This window comes from Micromys minutus (assembly GCF_963924665.1).
Source record: "Micromys minutus genome assembly, chromosome: 8".
In the NCBI taxonomy this organism is placed as follows: Eukaryota; Metazoa; Chordata; class Mammalia; order Rodentia; family Muridae; genus Micromys; species Micromys minutus.
The window spans coordinates 11,784,722-11,802,673 of NC_137977.1; the positions used below are offsets into that span (position 1 = coordinate 11,784,722).

Genomic DNA, 17,952 nt, shown 5'->3' on the forward strand with positions numbered 1-17,952 from the left:
GTTTTTCTTGGGCCATCGTTGAAAACATTCACAGCTTTCTATGTGGACAGTCATGATTTAATCAGCTACCATTTTTTGTGCCACGAAATAATTAACTGAGCAACATAAGCAATGAACAGACATTTTGGTTTTTTTTTTTTTAATGTGTGTGTTGGTGTTTTCCCTGCATGTATATCTGTGTGAGGATTTCAGATCCTTCACAACTGGGGATACAGACGGTTGTGAGCTGCCATGTGGGTGCTGGGAATTGAACTGGAGTCCTCTGGAAGAGCATGTAAGCATTCTTAACCACTGAGTCATCTCTCCAGCCCCTAGAGGTGTTCTTTAAATTAAACATTAATATATGGTTCTGGGATTGGGTCTATTGTGATATATCTGCACACGTAAATAAAAACCTGATCTGTGAAGACAGGAAATGTGTTCACAAGGTGTTAACAGGAACAGGCTGGGTGCTCCCGACGCTGCTCTTATGAAGGCTGCCATAACAGAATGCCGTACACTGGGTGCTTTAACCTTTGACCTCTCCTGCTGGTGAGGCTAGATCTGCCCTGTGTCTTTGGCAGTGCCATGCTCCCTTCGCCAACCCCAGGAAAGAATCTTTAATGTCCCTTCCCATCCTGGTGTCCCCATATGTTCTGTGGTCTATAGTTTTAATACTCAGTCCCTGCCTCCTTCCTCATCTGTGTGTTTTTCTTGAACCATCATTTCAAAAGTCATCAGGTCCACCCTAATCCAGTATCTTCCTCTTAACTAATTTATTTATAAAGATCCTATTTGCAAATAAGATCTCATTCGGAGGCTGCCAATACACTTTAGGACTTTAGGAGAAAGGACAGTATTCAACTTTATGTGAAGAGAAGATTATATGTATTTATTGCCTACATAGGTCTGTGTAGAAGAATATATGTATGTATTGACTATGTAGTTCTGTGTAGAAGACTGTATGTGCGCACTGCTTATGAAGTTATGTGTAAAGTAGTATATATATGCATTGATTATATAATTGTGTATAGAAGACTGTGTATGCATTAATTATGTGTAAGAACCATGTTTAAAGTGTGTTTGTGAAAATGCATAAGATATTTTGTTATACATACAAAACCGTGTTTTTTTGTTTTGTTGTTTTGGTTTGTTTTTGCTGAGATGAGTTTCCTGTTGCACAGGTCCACTGTAAACTGCCACTGGCAGAGTAGCCAGAGATGGCTTTGAATTCCTAATCATCCTGACTCTGCTTCCCAAGTACTAGAATTAATGGATTGTGGCTCCATGCCTGGCTACCTAACAGAAACTTAAAAAGATAAGGGTTGTGACAGAGAAAGGGAATAATGGCTCTTTTTTTAAAAATCTTTTTTATTGAATATATTTTATTTACATTTCAAATGTTATCCCCTTTCCCGGTTTCCCATCATAGCCCCTAGCCCATCCTCCCTCCCCCTGCTTCTATGAGGGTGTCCACCCACCCACCTACTTACTCTTGCCTCATGGCCCCCACATTCCCCTACAATGGGGCATTGAGCCTTGGCAGGACCTTTCCTCCCATTGTTACCCAACAAGGCCATCCTCTGCTACATATGCAGCTGGAGCCATGGGTCCATCCATGTGTACACTTTGGATAGTTCCTGAAAGCTCTGGTTGGTTGGTATTGTTGTTCTTATAGGGTTGCAAACTTCTTCAGCTCCTTCAATGCTTTCTCTAACTCCTCCATTGAGGACCCCATTCTCCTTTCAGTGGTTGGCTGTGAGCATCTGCCTCTGTATTTGTCGTGCTCTGGCAGAGCCTCTCAGGAGACAGCTATATCAGACTCCTGTCAGCATGCGCTTTGCATCAGCAATATTGTCTGGGTTTGGTGGCTATATATGGGCTGAATCCCCAGGTGGGGCAGTCTCTGAATGGCTTTTTCTTCAGTCTCTGCTCCACACTTTGTCTCCATATTTCCTCCTGAGAATATTTTTGTTTCCCCTTCTAAGAAGGACTGAAGCATCTGCACTTTAGTCATCCTTCTTCTTGAGCTTCATGTGGTCTGTGAATTGTATCTTGGGTATTCTGAGCTTTTGGGCTAATATCTGCATAAGAGTGAATACATACCATGTATGTTGTTTTGTGATTAGATTACCTCACTCAGAATGATACTTTCTAGATCCATCCATTTGCCTAAGATTTCATAAAGTCATTGTTTTTAATAGCTGAGTAAATATACCCATTGTGTAAATGTACCACCGTATTTTCTGTATCCATTCCTCTGTTAAAGGACATCTGGGTTCTTTCCAGCTTCTGGCTATTATAAATAAGGCTGCTATGAACCTGGTGGAGGATGTGTCCTTGTATGTTAGAACATCTTTGGGGTATATGCCCAGGAGTGGTATAGCTTGGTCCTCGGGTAGTACTACGTCCAATTTTCTGAAGAACTGCCAGACTGATTTCCAGAGTGGTTGTATCAGCTTACAACCCCATCAAACAATGGAGGAGTTCCTCTTTCTGCACATCCTCGCCAGCATCTGCTGTCACCTGAGTTGATCTTTGCCATTCTGACTGGTGTGAGGTGGAATCTCAGGGTTGTTTTAATTTGCATTTCCCTGATGACTAAGGATGCTGAACATCTTTAGGAGTTTCACAGTCACTCAGTATTCCTCAGTTGAGGATTCTTTATCTCTGTCCCCCCTTTTTAATAGGGTTATTTAATTCTCTGGAGTCTTTAACTTCTTGAGTTCTTTGTATAAATTGGATATTAGCTCTCTATTAGATGTAGGATTGGAAAAGATCTTTTCCCAATCTGTTGGTTAATAAATGGCTCTTTTTATCCTTGTTGAAAATTAGACTTTCAGCCTTGTGTGTGGTAGGCACTGAGTTAATCTCCAGTCTGAATTATAGATATTTAAAATGTTTAAATCTTTTTTTCTGTATTTTCTGCTTTTTCTATAGTGCAAAAAATGTGCAAAATTTTTAACACAAAAATCTTTTTTTAAAGAAAAAGCACTTTGACATTTTAAAAAGTCATTTCTTTGCTTTATTATATTATAAACTATTTGAACTTATTTAATAATCTCAGCATTTATGCACATACAAAAGCATGTGATTGAACTATTGGTGTTTTAACAAACTGGAGATTATCATGCTTAATGTGATATTGACTATCACGGGGGCTAATGTGGAAATAATGAGAAGAAATGTCACATTGTTTCAATATGACCTCCATGAGGCCCCTGTGATGTCAGATTTTTGGCTCAAATTTGACAGTCAAAATGAAATTAGATTTATTAGTTAATGGTTGAGTTCAAGACTAATTTTTAAAACATTTTCTTAAGTCAAATGAATCCTGGGACTCACTAGAAGCTAGGTGTGGGGACAGGACATGACTACTTCAGAGTGACACTTTTCATCAGTGCACATGGGCTCCAAAGCTGAGCAACAGGAATTGCATGTGGCCTTTGCACCCGACTTCCTTCTCACTCTGCTGTTCTTTAGCAGGTCAGTCAGTAGCTAAACCAGCTCTGAGTTAGAGTTCCCTGTGCTCTGTTCTCACTGGGTGTAGCTCTGTGTGTGTGTGTGTGTGTGTGTGTGTGTGTGTGTGTGTCTGTATCTATGTGTGTGTATTTGTGCAAGAGCATGTAAGTACTGTAACTTTTGACCTGTAACAAGACTAAAGAGAATAAAGCAAAGAAATACTGTCCATCTCTTCCTTTCATCCTTCTTTCTTCCCTTCCTTCTTTCTTCCTGCTTCCTGACTCTGGTATGGATGATTCTCTAGATAATTATTATTTCTCCAGATAATTCTGATATAAAAAGTCTGTTGGTGTCTTAGTTCTGGTAATGGTAAATGAGTTTGTTGATTTAAAAACAGAAACAATTTTCAAATATGTAAGATGGTAGTTAGTGCTGTAAACAAGAACACTAAGGTGTTGGCTGAGATGTGGCTCAGTAGTAACACACTTGTCTGCATGTTTAAGGCCTCTGGTTTGATTCCCAGAACTGTAAACAAAACAAATTGGAAAATAGTCTTAGTTTACTCTTTATTGTCAACTTGACTGTGAGAAGATTACCAGTGAACGGCTTCTCTGGGTATATCAGTGGGGTGTTTCCAGAGTAGTTATGGGAAGACCGGCCCTGATGTGGATAGAACCATTCCGGGGTGGGGGACTGGAGGCCTCAGACTGAATTAAAGGGCAGGAAGGAAGGAGCCCCTGCTGAGTTCCTGCATCTTTACAGCTCCTCAGACTCATCACACCTCTGCTGAGAGGATGTTTGGGGGAAGCTGCTGTGTGAACTGGCAGAGGAAGAGGGTCTCAGAACTGTCGCTTGCAGCCACAGACCTGTGCCCAAATCACTTACCTCATCTCAGCTACCTTGTCACCAGCATGTCTGTTTCTTGTCATGTTCAGGAGAGATGTCTTTCTTCACATATGTAATATGAACTGTGGTCTCTGGGGTTGTGCTGTGAGTTCGATACAGATTATCATTAAAAGATGTTCAACCTGCTGCCTGCTGGTGCCATGTGGACCAGGAGAGCTAGAATGTAGCTCAACACAAAATCGTAATCTGACTTAGAACATCGTGGGATATCTTTATTTATTTGTGTTTTATTTATTTATTTGGTAACTTGATTGCATAATTGTTGACCCCAAATTTTGTAGCTGACAGGGCGACTGAGACACCAAAGGGGAAGCGATTTTAGTCCAGGGAGGACCTGAAAAGTTCGTAGCATTCCGTTCCCCAGTTTGAAGTTTTCCCTTTTGGTGGGGCCTACTTTGGAAAGAATTTCAAGAGGATGGGCAGAGGAAGGACTCAGGGGATGAGAGTCTGTTACTCAATTTGGACTTCAGTTTACTAGAGTATCTTTAAATGTTAGCCTGCACGTTACTGTCTCATTAATAGTCTGTTTTATGGTACTTCCCTCTCATTTCAAAATGTTCTCACGTGTTTAAAAATTATTTTTACCACAATGAAGGTGCAGGCATTTGGATAAGCACCAGTCTTTGAGGGTGAGATACCAAGATTCTATTTTTAAGGATAAGTTATTCTAAACACGTAGGCAAGATACCAATCTAAATCCTTTTATTAGCTTTGGGAAAAAAACGGTAAGCAGTCAAGTTTTGCTAATCTATCACAAAAAGTAAATTGGGAACCTTGGCTCCAGAACACATAGAAACTAGAAATGTAAAACGTGGCGTATGCGTTCCGGCTGCCAGGTGATCTCACCAGAAAGTGTTCCCAGCAATGAACTGAGGAAATCTCACCAAAGCTCTACTGTTCAGGCTGTTCTTCATGGAAACATACATTTAAAAAAAAAAAAAAAAATCACTGGGGTTTAAGTCCAGGGTGAGGAGCTGGATTTAGTGTTTACCCGGGCTACAGGAGTTCAAGGCTATCCTGGAGGATTTAGCTGAGCCTCAGTCCCAAAATAAGATTAGAAGGCTGGGACTGTAGCTCAGAGGTGTAGATCACTTTCCTAGCATACTCCAGACCTGGGTTTGGTCCCCTGTACAAAATGAGGACTTGATAAAGTTACAGAACAGCTTACTAGAGCCATAACTGTGTCTTCCCTGCAGCTCTTGCTCTTACTCCCTCTTCTTTCCAGTCTGGGGGGAGGGAGGCTCTCATTGAGAACAGTCATCCTAGAATCACCCCAGCTCCAGACCCCCACTCTGCAACGTGATAGTTGTGACCTCACAGAACCTCCAACTTTCCCCGCGTCAAGGCACCAAAGCAGCTGTAAGGCATTGGTTGAGGGGACAAAACCCGTGCTAATGATTTCCTCCTGCAGTAGAAATGGGTAATCGCTAAATACTGTCCTAAATACTGTCTGTGTCACCCCATCCTGTCCCCATGCTTCACCATCAGTGGAGGTCTCTTGTGGGGGTCACACAGATGGCCCAGTTTATCCAGCCATTGGGGTGTTTGGGTCTAGCTCTGGATCTCGAAGCTGGTGCCCTTGATGCCTGCCTAGGTCAGAGCTCTCCTGAGTCTGCCAATCAGCTCTGGGACATTTTATGGCTGCTGTGAAGAATTCACGTTACTAACCCACCAGCCCCCCCCCTTTTTTTTTGTAAATTCAAAAGACAAGGTCCGTTAGTCCGCTCAGCCTTAATTTGTTCCCTCAAGCTCCATAAGGGTATATCCGAACCATATGGTATGATTTTGAGTGTCCTGCAGCTTTCTCTTCCCCTCAAAACTCTTGCAAACGCCCATTCATTCGGCATGGACTTAGTTTTGTGCACACCCTGGAGCTATGGCAGTAAACAAGACATAAGCTATAAAGTTTCTGCCAGCACGGACCTTGCCCTGGGGGCACAGGGGGCCTTGCTGAGCAGTTGACTCGGAAGCTGGACCTGAAGCATCAGGTGCAGGTGACAGTGCCAAGTTCTGGAAGGAGCTTCCATTTCTTTGTCTGTGCCCCTGTCACCTCTTCATGATTAGCTGGGAGCTGCTCTCTGTCACTGGTCCTTGTCACCAGAAGGTTATAGAAGGCAAACTGAAGATGCTGACAGAGGAGCAACAGCAGCACCTGAGCCCCGTTCGACTGCCACATGCTCTTCAGCACTGGATCCTACAGTGTGGTGGACAGCTCAGCGTGAGCAGTGGTACCCAGTGTGCCCACTCCCTGAAAGGTTAACCAGGGGCCAGGCTGGGTGCGGTGACTTGGGCCCTGAATTACTTGGGATCCTGGGAGAGAAGAAAGGTCAGAGTGACAGGGAACAAGGCCAAGCAAGGCTGGGAAAGTAAACAGAAGGCATATGGAGGAAAAGAGGATATAGAGGGAGCCAAGAGGGGTAGGCGGGGCTGCTGGGCAAAAGTTGGTGCCCTGAGGAGACCAGCCAAGTCCTGTGGCATGGGAACAAGCCCTGGGTTACGGGGATTATTTTCAGAACATGGACAAAGCCACCCACTGCTTGGAACAGATGGATCTTTAGGCAAATACAATCAGCTGCATTTCTGACCATATGAAGAGACATGTGTCCACTGCCTGCATGACTGTGTGCACAGTGTATGTGGATGAGAGACCTCAGCCACTTTCCCACTATATGAACTTAGCTTCCATTCATATCCCTGGACCAAAGGCCTCTTTAGAATTCTAAAATTTTCATATTTCTTGGATAAGAGTCAAGCTTCTGATTCATTTCAGGCTCATAGATACCAACTTAATTCTGAGTTAAAAATCAAAATAGCAAAAATGTCTACCTGTATTTGACACCCAAAGGTTTCTTGGTCAATAACAAAACAGAGGACATGCTCAGGAGATGCGTGCAGTGTAAACACACACGTGCATACAGTGTAAACACAGGCACACACATAGAATAAAAAGTTAGAAGTAATGATTAATTGTCAAAGGGGCAGACATCCTTACGTTATTTTTCTGTTTACTGTCTCCAGGAATGGCGGTTATTAGCAGGACTTACAGGTTTAGATGACAAAGCTAATCAGAACCCTATGCTCACATTGATAGCATCAAGCAGACAATAACACAACAGCCGAGAAAGGCCTGGAGGACAGCCAGCAACCCAGCTCCCTTCTGAAATTCAGTTTCCTCTAAACCTTTGCCTTCACCGCACCTTCCGTGAAGACCTCTCCCTGCTTTTCTTTGCTAGTTTTGAACTGCAGGTGCCTGATTTGAGTGGTGTACTTTAGTGCCTGTAGTCTAGTAACATGCTTGATGCCCAATGTTTCCGGTCCATCCTTGTGGGAACTTAGCTCTGGGCTCAGACCTCTGCCACCTCAGAGGCCTCCCCTTCTTCCCAAGGAGTTTGGCTTGCCTCATCTACCTCATCCCATCGCAGGAGATAAAACACCAGTAAAGTTTGTGAGTCTGCCCACAGCTGTGTAGTTACTACATGGAGACAGTTTGGGGGTCTTTCATTTCTTTCCTCATCATACATCAGAAGATATACCGAAACCATCTACACTGAAAAGTCCTCTTGGGGATGATTGTGTCTTGTCAAGGTTTTTTGTTTGTTTGTTTTGTTTTGTTTTGTTTTCCAATGACACTCTCTGAATCCCTCTGCTTAGACTTAATCTCTGCCTTGGACAAATCTTTTCTTCCCTGCCCCCACATCTGGGTCATAAATGAATGAAGAGAAAGGAATGAATGAATGGATGGATGAATGAAGAGACAGTGATGAATGAATGATGAATGGGCATGATCTAGAGATATTCTTTCCTTGGTGAAGCAGCGTCTCAGTCCTTCCCCTTACAGCAGATAAAAATGGAACTTTCTGGCTCTCTGTGGAAACCCCCAGTTCGTCATGAGAGATGTTCTGGGGGTTTTCATTCTAGAGGAGCTGGGACCTGTGTGTGCTGTCATGGGGCTTCCCACCCATCTTCAGATCAGAGTAGACCATAGGAGAACAGCATGGGCCTCCTGCCTTTGGCTCATTCTCCTGTTTGTTATTGTGTGAGGATTTTTGGTTTTGAGACATCTCATCATGTACCCTCTTTGGCCTGAAACATACTATGTAGACCAGGTTTTCCTAGAACTCAAAGATTCACATACTCTACGGTCCAAGTGCTCAGCTTAAAGTCATATGCCATCACGCCCAACTGACTAAGTATCTTAATCTGTGGACATAGATGTACTTTAAAACATATATATATATATTTATGATTGAAGTTATTCTAGAGACTATAACTGATAAGCTAAAGGTCATTATTATATCACCAACTTGATACATGTATTTTATGTTAAACATGTTTGTGTGTACTAAGACTATTGACAAAAAATCTACTTTTATTCAAACAATCTTAAAAAGATCTTTTGAGTAGAGCCCTATTACAAGTTTAAAACACAGCTCCTTTCCTCACCTTATTTTGGAGTACTCTAACCTTGACAGTCCTAAAACTTTTGACCAGAGAACAGTGTGATTTGGAATCTGACAGTATAGCCTCTGAGTGAGCCCGATGTTGAATCCCATGGCTGATAGAGAAACGGTTTGCTTGGGCACCACAGGAGCTTCTTCCCCACGCTGTAGCTGGACTGTCCTGGTTATAGACCTTTAGGCCTGTACAAATTGTCCCATACATTCGGGTCTACATTCAGTTCCCAGCATACACATGGTGGTTCACAGCCTTTTTCCCTCTAATATTTCCTTTTCTGTACCATTAATTAATTGGTCAATTAATTAATTAATTCACTTACATCCCAATCAACACCCCCTTCCTGGTCCCTGCCTCACACAGTCCCTCCCTCCATTTCCCCCTTCCCTTCTCCTGTGAGAAGGAGGACCCCCACGCCAGGAGGGTGTCTCCCCACTCTGGCACATCCAATCCCTGCAGGGCTAGGCACATCCTTTCCCATTGAGTCCAGACAAGGCAGCCCAGCCAGGGGATCCAAGCCATTCCTAATTCCAGTTCCAGGGACTTCAGTGCTCTCTTCTGACCTTCAGGGGCATCAGGTAAGCACATGGTACACATACATCCATCCAGGCAAAACACACACACAAAATAAAATAAACAAACCTAATAAAAAACAATATCGATATTTTAAAATTATTATAATCTTTGTCTTTATTCTGTGTTCTGTGTCCTGTGAGGATGCAAAGGCAGACACAGTGGCCTGAAGTGTGTCTCCTGGTGAACTGGTACAGAAACCCTTCGGGTGCCACATAGCACTCATATAAGGAAGGACTGTGATGCCCGCCCTGCTTTCCTCCGGAGCGGTGTAAGATGACTTTATCTCTGAGGTGATAGCAACCCCCCTGTCTTAAGCACAAAACACTTATGCTAGGTGGGAGCTCTCTCTCACCTTTAAATTTTCATGTAGGTTAAGATGCAAGAACTATAATGAAACCTTAGAATGTCAGAACATACCTGTGGAAAGGGTAAGAGTAGTTAATTCTCATCGGTGGCTAGTATTTAGAAAAGCATAAGAAATTTGTGTTTGTAGAAAAAAGTGGAAGGGACTGGGGAGAAAAAAGATGAGATCAGTACATATGTACACAGAGAGAGGGAGAGGGAGAGAGAGAGAGACATGTGTACATCTAGAGAGAGGCAGGGGGAGGGATGGAGGGAGGGAGGGAGAGAGAGACATACACACACGTACACACAGAGAGGGAGAAAGATATATATATATATATATATATATATATATATATATATATATACACATATACATATATACAGAGAGATACGAAGAGAGACACACATACAGAGAGAGACGCATGCATATATACACAGACACACAAACAGAGAGAGAGAAGAGGGACACATACATACATATACACACAGAGATATGGAGCGAGACACACAGAGAGACTTTCATACATACAGAGAGAGACGCATGCATACATACACAGACACACACGTGCACACACACGCACAGGCTTGCTGGATGTTCACAAGGACACTTCCCCATAGGGCAGAGGGCATGCCAAGCCAAAGATGTCAGGCCAAAAAATCAGAAAGCTGGCATGTATGGGTGGGCAGTTAACAAAAGACACCATAAAGTCTGATGCTCACAGAGCGGTCTCACTGAGAGAGAGGCTGTCTTGAGATCCCTGAATGCCCATGTCAAGAGAATGGATGGCAACCGGCCTTAGCAGCAAGTCTTAGCAACGACTGGAGGGTGAGTTCACTAGAGGTCGGAGTATAAAGAAGTACAAACATGGAAATTAGTGTGGAGGTTTCTCAAAGAATTAAAACTGAACTTCAAATGACCCAGCAATACCAGTCCTTGACACGTGCCCAAAGGACTCTGCATTTACACTTGTTCATCCATGTTTATTGTTGCTCTACTCAAAGCAGCAAGAAAATGGGACCAACCTAGATGTCCGTCATCAGATGAGCGGATAATGAAAAGTACATACACAGAGGAATTCTATGTAGCTCTCAAGAAAGATGAAATGCAGGAGAAGTGAAATGGATGGACCTGGACAACTGTCCATTAAGCCAAGTAACACAGACTTGCAGAGACATGTTCTCTCTCATGTAGATCCTAGCTTTTTATACATGTATGTATGTATGTATGTATGTATGTATGTATGTATACACATACATGTGTGCATGAAACTAAACAGGACTGTCAGGAGGGTTGAGTGGAAGTACTGAAGAAGACACCGAAGGCAATAGAGCATGTGACATGCAAACAGAGAGGAGGCTACTGTGGGTGAAGGGGCACCAGGAAGGGCAGGGAGTGGGGTGAAGACTCAGGAGAAGAATCAACAAAAACAAACCTTGCTTGAAAACACTATTGGGACCGTCAGTACCTTGTATGGCAGCTAATAAATAGCATCATTCTAAAGTTTGGAAGAATCTAGATTGCAAGAATGCTCTAGTCTGCATAGAGTTCACAGACATTAGTATTGATCCTGTTGCTGTTGATTCAAATACCCATTGAAATGCGTCCATATAGTGGACATTAGCGTGTTCCTACCTTTCTATGGGTTTTCCTGCCTCCTGCTGTCCACTTACCTATTTTCCCCAGGGGCTGCAGGTGTGGTGACCTGTTAGGCAGAGGGCGGAGCTGATAACTAATGAAGCTGCTGCTTTCATTGTTTGGCCCTGGTCTTAGTGAACTCTGTGAAAACGAAGGGTGCCTCATTTGTGGGTGGATAGACACAAGAGCAGCTGTCCACAGGAGAATGTCATCATCTGTGACCCGGGCGGGAAGTGCTGCCTTGTGGCTGGGCTGGAGAATTTGTTTTAAACTCACCTTCCCTCCCTGTTTGGTAATTTTTTAACTAATTTTTATTTATTTAATTGTATATGCATTGGTGTGAGGGTGTCGAATCTCCCGGAACTAGAGTTACAGACATTTGTGGACTGTCTTGAGGGTGCTGGGAATTGAACCTGGGTCCTCTGGAAGAGCAACCAGTGCTCTTAGCCACTGAGCCACAATCTTCTGTAACTACGGACCGTTGTTCACTCAGTGTTTGTCATACACAGATCTGCTTGTATCTTCCCCACACTTTAGTTTTGTTTCTAAATCACCTGGAGCAAAACTTTCATCACCCTTGGTTGGACGCCACCTGGCGCTTGACAGCTCCCCTTCAGCCGACCCATTGCCAGGAAGCATAAAGGCTTTTTATTATTATGAGAAAAAAATCATTAGGAAATTACATGGACTTCCAGAAGTTGTCGGTATATAGAAATCCTATCAAACAGTCCAAAATACTTTAAGTTTTGATTTATTTATCCTTGCTAAGGCTTTATAGAATTTATGAAGGTGGTGACAGGTGATTAGGTTATGGTAAATGGTTTCACTTAGTAAAATAGCCTTTCATGGAAACAGTGAAAGCTGTTGACTGAAAAGCAAGGGACGCTTTGATGGAAGTGTGGAAAAGTCACTCCACTCATGGTCACAGACCTGGGGTTCAGCCCTGGCAGATTTTCATGTCTTCACAGGAAAGAGAATTTAGAGCCATGATTCTCAACCTGTGGTTGGTGACCCTCCTTGGGGGATGGGCTGCATATCAAATATCTTGCGTATGAGATATATACATTACATTTCATAACGGTAACAGAATTACAGTTATAAAGTAGCAATGAAACCATTTTATGGCTGAGGGCAAGCACCACGTGAGGGTATTAAAGGGTTGCCACCTTAGGAAGGCGAGAGCCACCAATCTGGGGGGGGGGCTGCTTTCATGTTTATAAACTCCTCATTTAATATCTTGAAGCAGGAAGCAGGTTGGTATCACCTTAAGCAAAGCAAACGACTCCAAGGTTAGTAATTGTTTAGTAAATATATAGACCTTTTAATCTTTAGATTTTGGTATTTTATCTAGTCATGTTTAAATCACTTCCTCTGTATCATCAAGTCCTGTCTGTTAGAAAGAAGTCAGGGCCCCTCGGAGAAACGACAGCTTTAGGTCAGAAAGTTACCAGAAGAGCCTGGAACATCCTGTCACACCAGAAAACAAGAAAGGCTTTATCAAAAGAACTAAAAAACCAGCCCAGATAAGCACGCAGATGCTCGCATCTTTTATCAATCAAGATATAAATGTAATGGGCTAAGGTATATCAAGTTTGCTAGTGCTCTGTGACCTCATGGTCATACTTCACAAAATCAAAGGTGAAGTCCTTTGGCTATAGAGTAATCAGGACATGCCCATTTACCCGGAAAGTGTAAAGAAGCAATCAGGGCCTGCTCTGGGCCTACTCTGGGATGTGCCCACCATCCACCTCAGGCTCCCTTAGAGGGAATTCTCTCATGGAATCCTCAGAGATGATTCATTAAGAATACTATTTTTAGTATTTAATTTAGAAGTTCGTGGATCTAGGCAAATATCGCAGTGTTCAACAGCATGTTCTTGCAGAGTTCCCAGCACCCACGCTGAGCCATTCACAACCACCCGTAATTCCCGCTCCGTGTGATCCAGCATCCTCCTCTTTCCTCTATGAGCACTACACACACACACACACACACACACACACACACACACACACACAACTAAATAAATCTTATTTGAAAAGAAACAAGATTGTTGTGCTGTACAGTGTTGTAAGCCTGGTAGCTTAATGTTCCACATAGACTTAAAGTCAAAAGTGAGACTTTAAATTCAATTACACATTAAGAATCTCTGAGCCTGAAGCGTCTAAAGAGGGGAGCTATGCAGTGGCACCTCAGGAGAAATGCATGAAATGTGATCCAAACAGGCAGTTAGAAAGGACTCGTGGGTGGGAAGGGGGGGGGCAATGGGTTCAGTGAGTCAGGCCTGTTGCACACTCTAGAGATGGTGAAACTTCCCACTGCAAACCCCCTTCCACCTGAGAATGCTTACCTGAGCTCAGCCCGGTAGGTAAGGCAAGAAGGTGCACAAACCAAACATTTATGACAGTGAACCATAAAGAACTTTATAACAGCCCATGCGTATACGTGTGATCTTACCATGAAGCTGGGCACAGTGACTCCTACCAGTGATTTTAGCTATGGGAAATAGAGGCAGTTCACGGTGAGTTCCAGTCCAGCCAGAGGAAGAGAAACCCTGTCTGAAGAAGAAAAGACAGCTGGGCGTGGTGATGCATGCCTTTAATCCAGCACTTGGGAAGCTGATAGGAAGGTGAATTTCCATGCCTTTGAGCTTATCTCCAAATGGAGTTCCAGGACAGACAGGGCTGTTACACAGAACCCCTGTCTCAAAATAACAACAACAACAAAACAAAAAGGAACAGACAGAAAAGGAAATTTTACAATTAATGAGATAACCAAGCCTATTTGAGCACAATACAGTCCAAAGATACACTATTTAGATACTTAACTGCTAAGGACCAATGGCAGGAAAAGATTAGAAGCCTCGTTTTCTGTAAGTAAGTCAGCGTGTTTCTGTAAGAGCAGAAACCTTTGCATGTGTATCGAAACAGCTGCCCTCAGGAAAACACAGTAGCCTCAGAATGTGAACCAGGCTTCGGTAGTGACTTCGAGGCCTCCACTCGGGGGGTGAAAGGGAGTGTGTCTCGCATGCATTCACAGTGAAGTCTCCTGACGCAGCTCGGTCAGCACTGCCCGAACACTTTGGGTTCATTGCACATCTGATTAGGAGCTAATTGTTGGCTGTTGCACAATCAAAAACCGTTTACTGATGCCTGATTCTTACTTCCCACCAGGTAGGGTCAGGACCCACGGTTAAGAAGCTTTGCTGTAATCTCTAACAGTCGTCTCTGATGCTTCTGTGCTACTCTTTTGCTTGTAAATAAACTTATTTCCATCTGTTTTATCCTAGTTGGGGAATGGCGGTCAATGTGTATTCTACCTCGATAACCCAGGAGACTATGAGCAGGCATGACATCATTGCATGGGTTAATGACATCGTGTCTCTAAACTACACGAAAGTGGAACAGCTCTGTTCAGGTAAGAGATTATCCTTTTAGTATTTACGCCATGTGTTTGCTGGCAATTGAATGTGATTTTTATGAACCATACATGACATATTTGGGGTAAGACAAGGACATATGTGTAAGAATAGCTGCATAATGAAAGGGGACATGGAGGGTGTGTGTGAGAACATCGGAGAGCACACACAGACATCCAGATGAGTGTATGAACCGCTTCTGTCTTGCTGTCTGCCATAGCCCTCTGTAATGCTGGCTCCTGACCTCTGCTCCTCCGGCCTATTATCACCATACATATGGTGCCAAACACAGTAGAGTTTGGCCTGGTGGTTCAGGGCCCTATCGCAGCTGCTCAGGAGGCCAAGACATGGGTGTCATAAACACAAGGCTTGCATGGACCACATGACCAGTGTGTCGCCCTTCTCAGATCCATCCTACCTGTTGCTCTCCTCAGAGCCGCAGATCCACAAAACGCTCTTGGTTCTCTGCAGACACATTCCCTTTGGCCCACATAGTTTTCGCCGGTAGCATCCTCTTGACAGTTTAATCTGCCTCACTTACTGTCCACTCTGGGAAGGCTTCCCCAGGCTCTGTGGGAAACCCTGACCACCCATCCAGGATAATACTTGCCATGTTGTGTATGATCCAAGGAGGTACCAGGAGTTCTTAAGAGCAGGCCTGTGGTTTGCTTTTTGCCTAATGCCCAGCGTAACACTGTACCTGATACTGAGTGGTCTGGTAGGGAATTCATATTGAGTTAAACCTCTTTGAAAACAAAAAGAAGGTACAATTTTAAAAACAAAGTCGCAGTCTGTTAACCTGCCTTTAGTACTCTGAGAGGAAAACAAGTGTGAGTCCATGTTGTGGAAAGACAGGTATCGGTTCTCAAAATGGAAGCTGCCCAGAGCATGTCTAATCTGAGAGCTGCTGAAAAGCTCTCTTGGTCCTCTCAGTGCCCCTGGGCCTGGGTCTCCCAGCAGTCAGCCCACAACAATGCAGCTCAGCCATCCCACACCCGTCTGCCACCATTTGCATGCTCTTGGTTTAGTTTTGCCTTCAGCAATAGCATTTGGCAGGAGGAAGCGGTTTTAATATTTACTTATTTATGAATCCATTTCTCTGTTCTTGTCCTGGAAGACATTGAGAGCAGGTAGGACTCGGATGAGAACAAATCCAAATATGGTTGACCTAAGCCATTTGTCCTCGTGCTTGGGAATGCTCAGACGTGTGGAGTATAATGTGTCTCGGGTGTTTGTTTTGGTTCCTTACGGCTTGTCGTGCGGTGTTTGATTTTACTGGTCTGCTCTGGGAAGACACACGCAGGTCACCTGCACACGTTCCTGCAAACTGTTCTTTCCTAACACTATCCTGTAAAGACTTAGACTCCGTACCTGATGGCTCTCCATCTGCCTTTCTCTTTCTCCCCTGTGGCTTCTCTCTCATTTTAGTCTTAGCTAGCAGCTCTCCCCCAAAGCCACGGCTAAAACAAACATCGATGAGAATCTATGGGATTCCAACTGTGCAGAAGTCCACTGAGACAAATGGAGGGAGGGAGAGAGGGAGGGAGGGAGGGAGGGAGGGAGGGAGGGAGGGAGGGAGGGAGGGAGGGGTTCTTTACAATGAAGCTGTAATGAGGCAAGGTGAAAAGGTGGAGCATCAGCTTTTCTTCAGTTTGCTGGTGCTGTACTTGCTTCTGTACCTTTTGCCTTTATCTGACATTGCTTTCTTCCACATAAACATTCTTAAATGCTCTTTAAGGTAAAAGTGGTGGACGGCACTGGTCGTAGCTCAGTGATACAACACTTGTTTCATGTGTGCACGGCTCTGGGCTCTATCCTCAGCATCATCATAAGTAAATAAGTAACTCGGTCACATGGAAATACCTTGTTATACATTGGGAAATAATGAAAATCACTCATCCCTCGTTATTTTATCCCAAGGGCGTACCTTCACGACCACTTTCTTTGAACGGTAAATCTGGGTCATGGATCCGTATGCATATTTGGACTGCATTTATTTCTCAGAAAAGCAGTCTGTTTCAAGGAGAGCGGGGGGGGGGGGGGGGGGCGGGACTGTATCCATTCTGTACTGCTGGATGCCTAAATCTGCTTTGAAATCTCGTCATGTTGAGTTCCCCTTGTGGCGTGGGAGGCTGAGCCATGTGCTCACCACACCGGTCCAGCTTAGAAATGCTTCCTGTCGCTTTGTAAGATATACCGAGGAGTGGGGCAGGGGCTGGGGTCCTGTGTTTTGTTCAAGCCAGCTTAGTACCTGTTTCCAAGGTAGTGGAGATGGAGAAAGGTCAGTATGGTACTAAATGTTCCTAAAAGCGGCTTCCTTGGCTGGAGGCACCTTGTTGAAGGTGAGGAAAGGAGCAGGGAAAGGAACAGGAAGGCGTCTGACTCACGGCAGAAGATAGTATCTCCTCACCCTTCACCCTCCTGCCACCCCCAGCCTCCTTTCTGCACCCCATGCCCACGCCCCTTTTGCTCTGTTTGACTCTCCACCCCTAGGCTGGGTGTGACTTGGAAGCCCAGCTTTCCCAGCTGGCCTTTCTCTACAGCCTGTGCATTCTCTTCCTCCTTCCCACTCCGTCCCAGGACAGGAAGCACCCAGCAGATACCAGCAGGCATTCCAAACTGACAGGACGACAGCCAGGATCATCACTCAGCCCTGTACTGGCGCTGTGGCTGGTAGAAGGCTCACTCGTGTTCCTGCGCATCTGACTATTTAAATAAAATGTCATTTAAATGAAAGCATCTTTGAAATCTAAAAATATTTTTCTTGATTGACTATTTTTTAAAGGTAGAAAAAAAAATGATCATGGTTTGATTCACATTCAATATGTGATTCTCCAGACTGGTTCAGGCTTTGGGTTGGATCACATTCCTGGTATTTTCTTATTCTGGGCGCTTTTGGATTTGGCTGATGAAATTGTAGTTACATTTACTGCTCTTGAGATGTGAGCAGTGGAAAGGAATACAGTATTTGGAACACATTTGCTTTGCAGAGGTGTGGGCGTTGGGCATGGAACCTGAAGGACAGGCCCTCTCTGCTTTGCCCCGGTGCGAGTCATTCCTGTGACGGTAGTAAGTTCTTTGTGACCATTTTTGGCTGCAGATCTGTGCTCGTTAACTAGGTTGGTTCTAGCCCAGCACAGTGTCCCCTGCGCCTACTCGCTCCTGTCAGCGGAGAAGA

The 17,952-nt window shown here is 44.1% G+C and overlaps 1 protein-coding gene across 3 annotated transcripts in view; it reads left to right on the forward strand.

Moving 5' to 3' along the window:
• MAPRE2 (microtubule associated protein RP/EB family member 2) overlaps positions 1-17,952 on the forward strand; it is a 124,874-nt gene that overhangs the window by 54,088 nt on the left and 52,834 nt on the right. For 2 of the 3 annotated variants that reach the window (XM_080920194.1, XM_080920193.1), the window contains one exon: positions 14,646-14,773. The exons of the other annotated variant lie outside the window; for it this stretch is intronic. In XM_080920194.1, coding sequence (XP_080776320.1) covers positions 14,653-14,773 — 121 coding nt within the window. In that variant the 5' untranslated portion in view covers positions 14,646-14,652. The remainder of the gene's footprint in view (positions 1-14,645; positions 14,774-17,952) is intronic. 3 annotated transcript variants of the gene reach the window in all.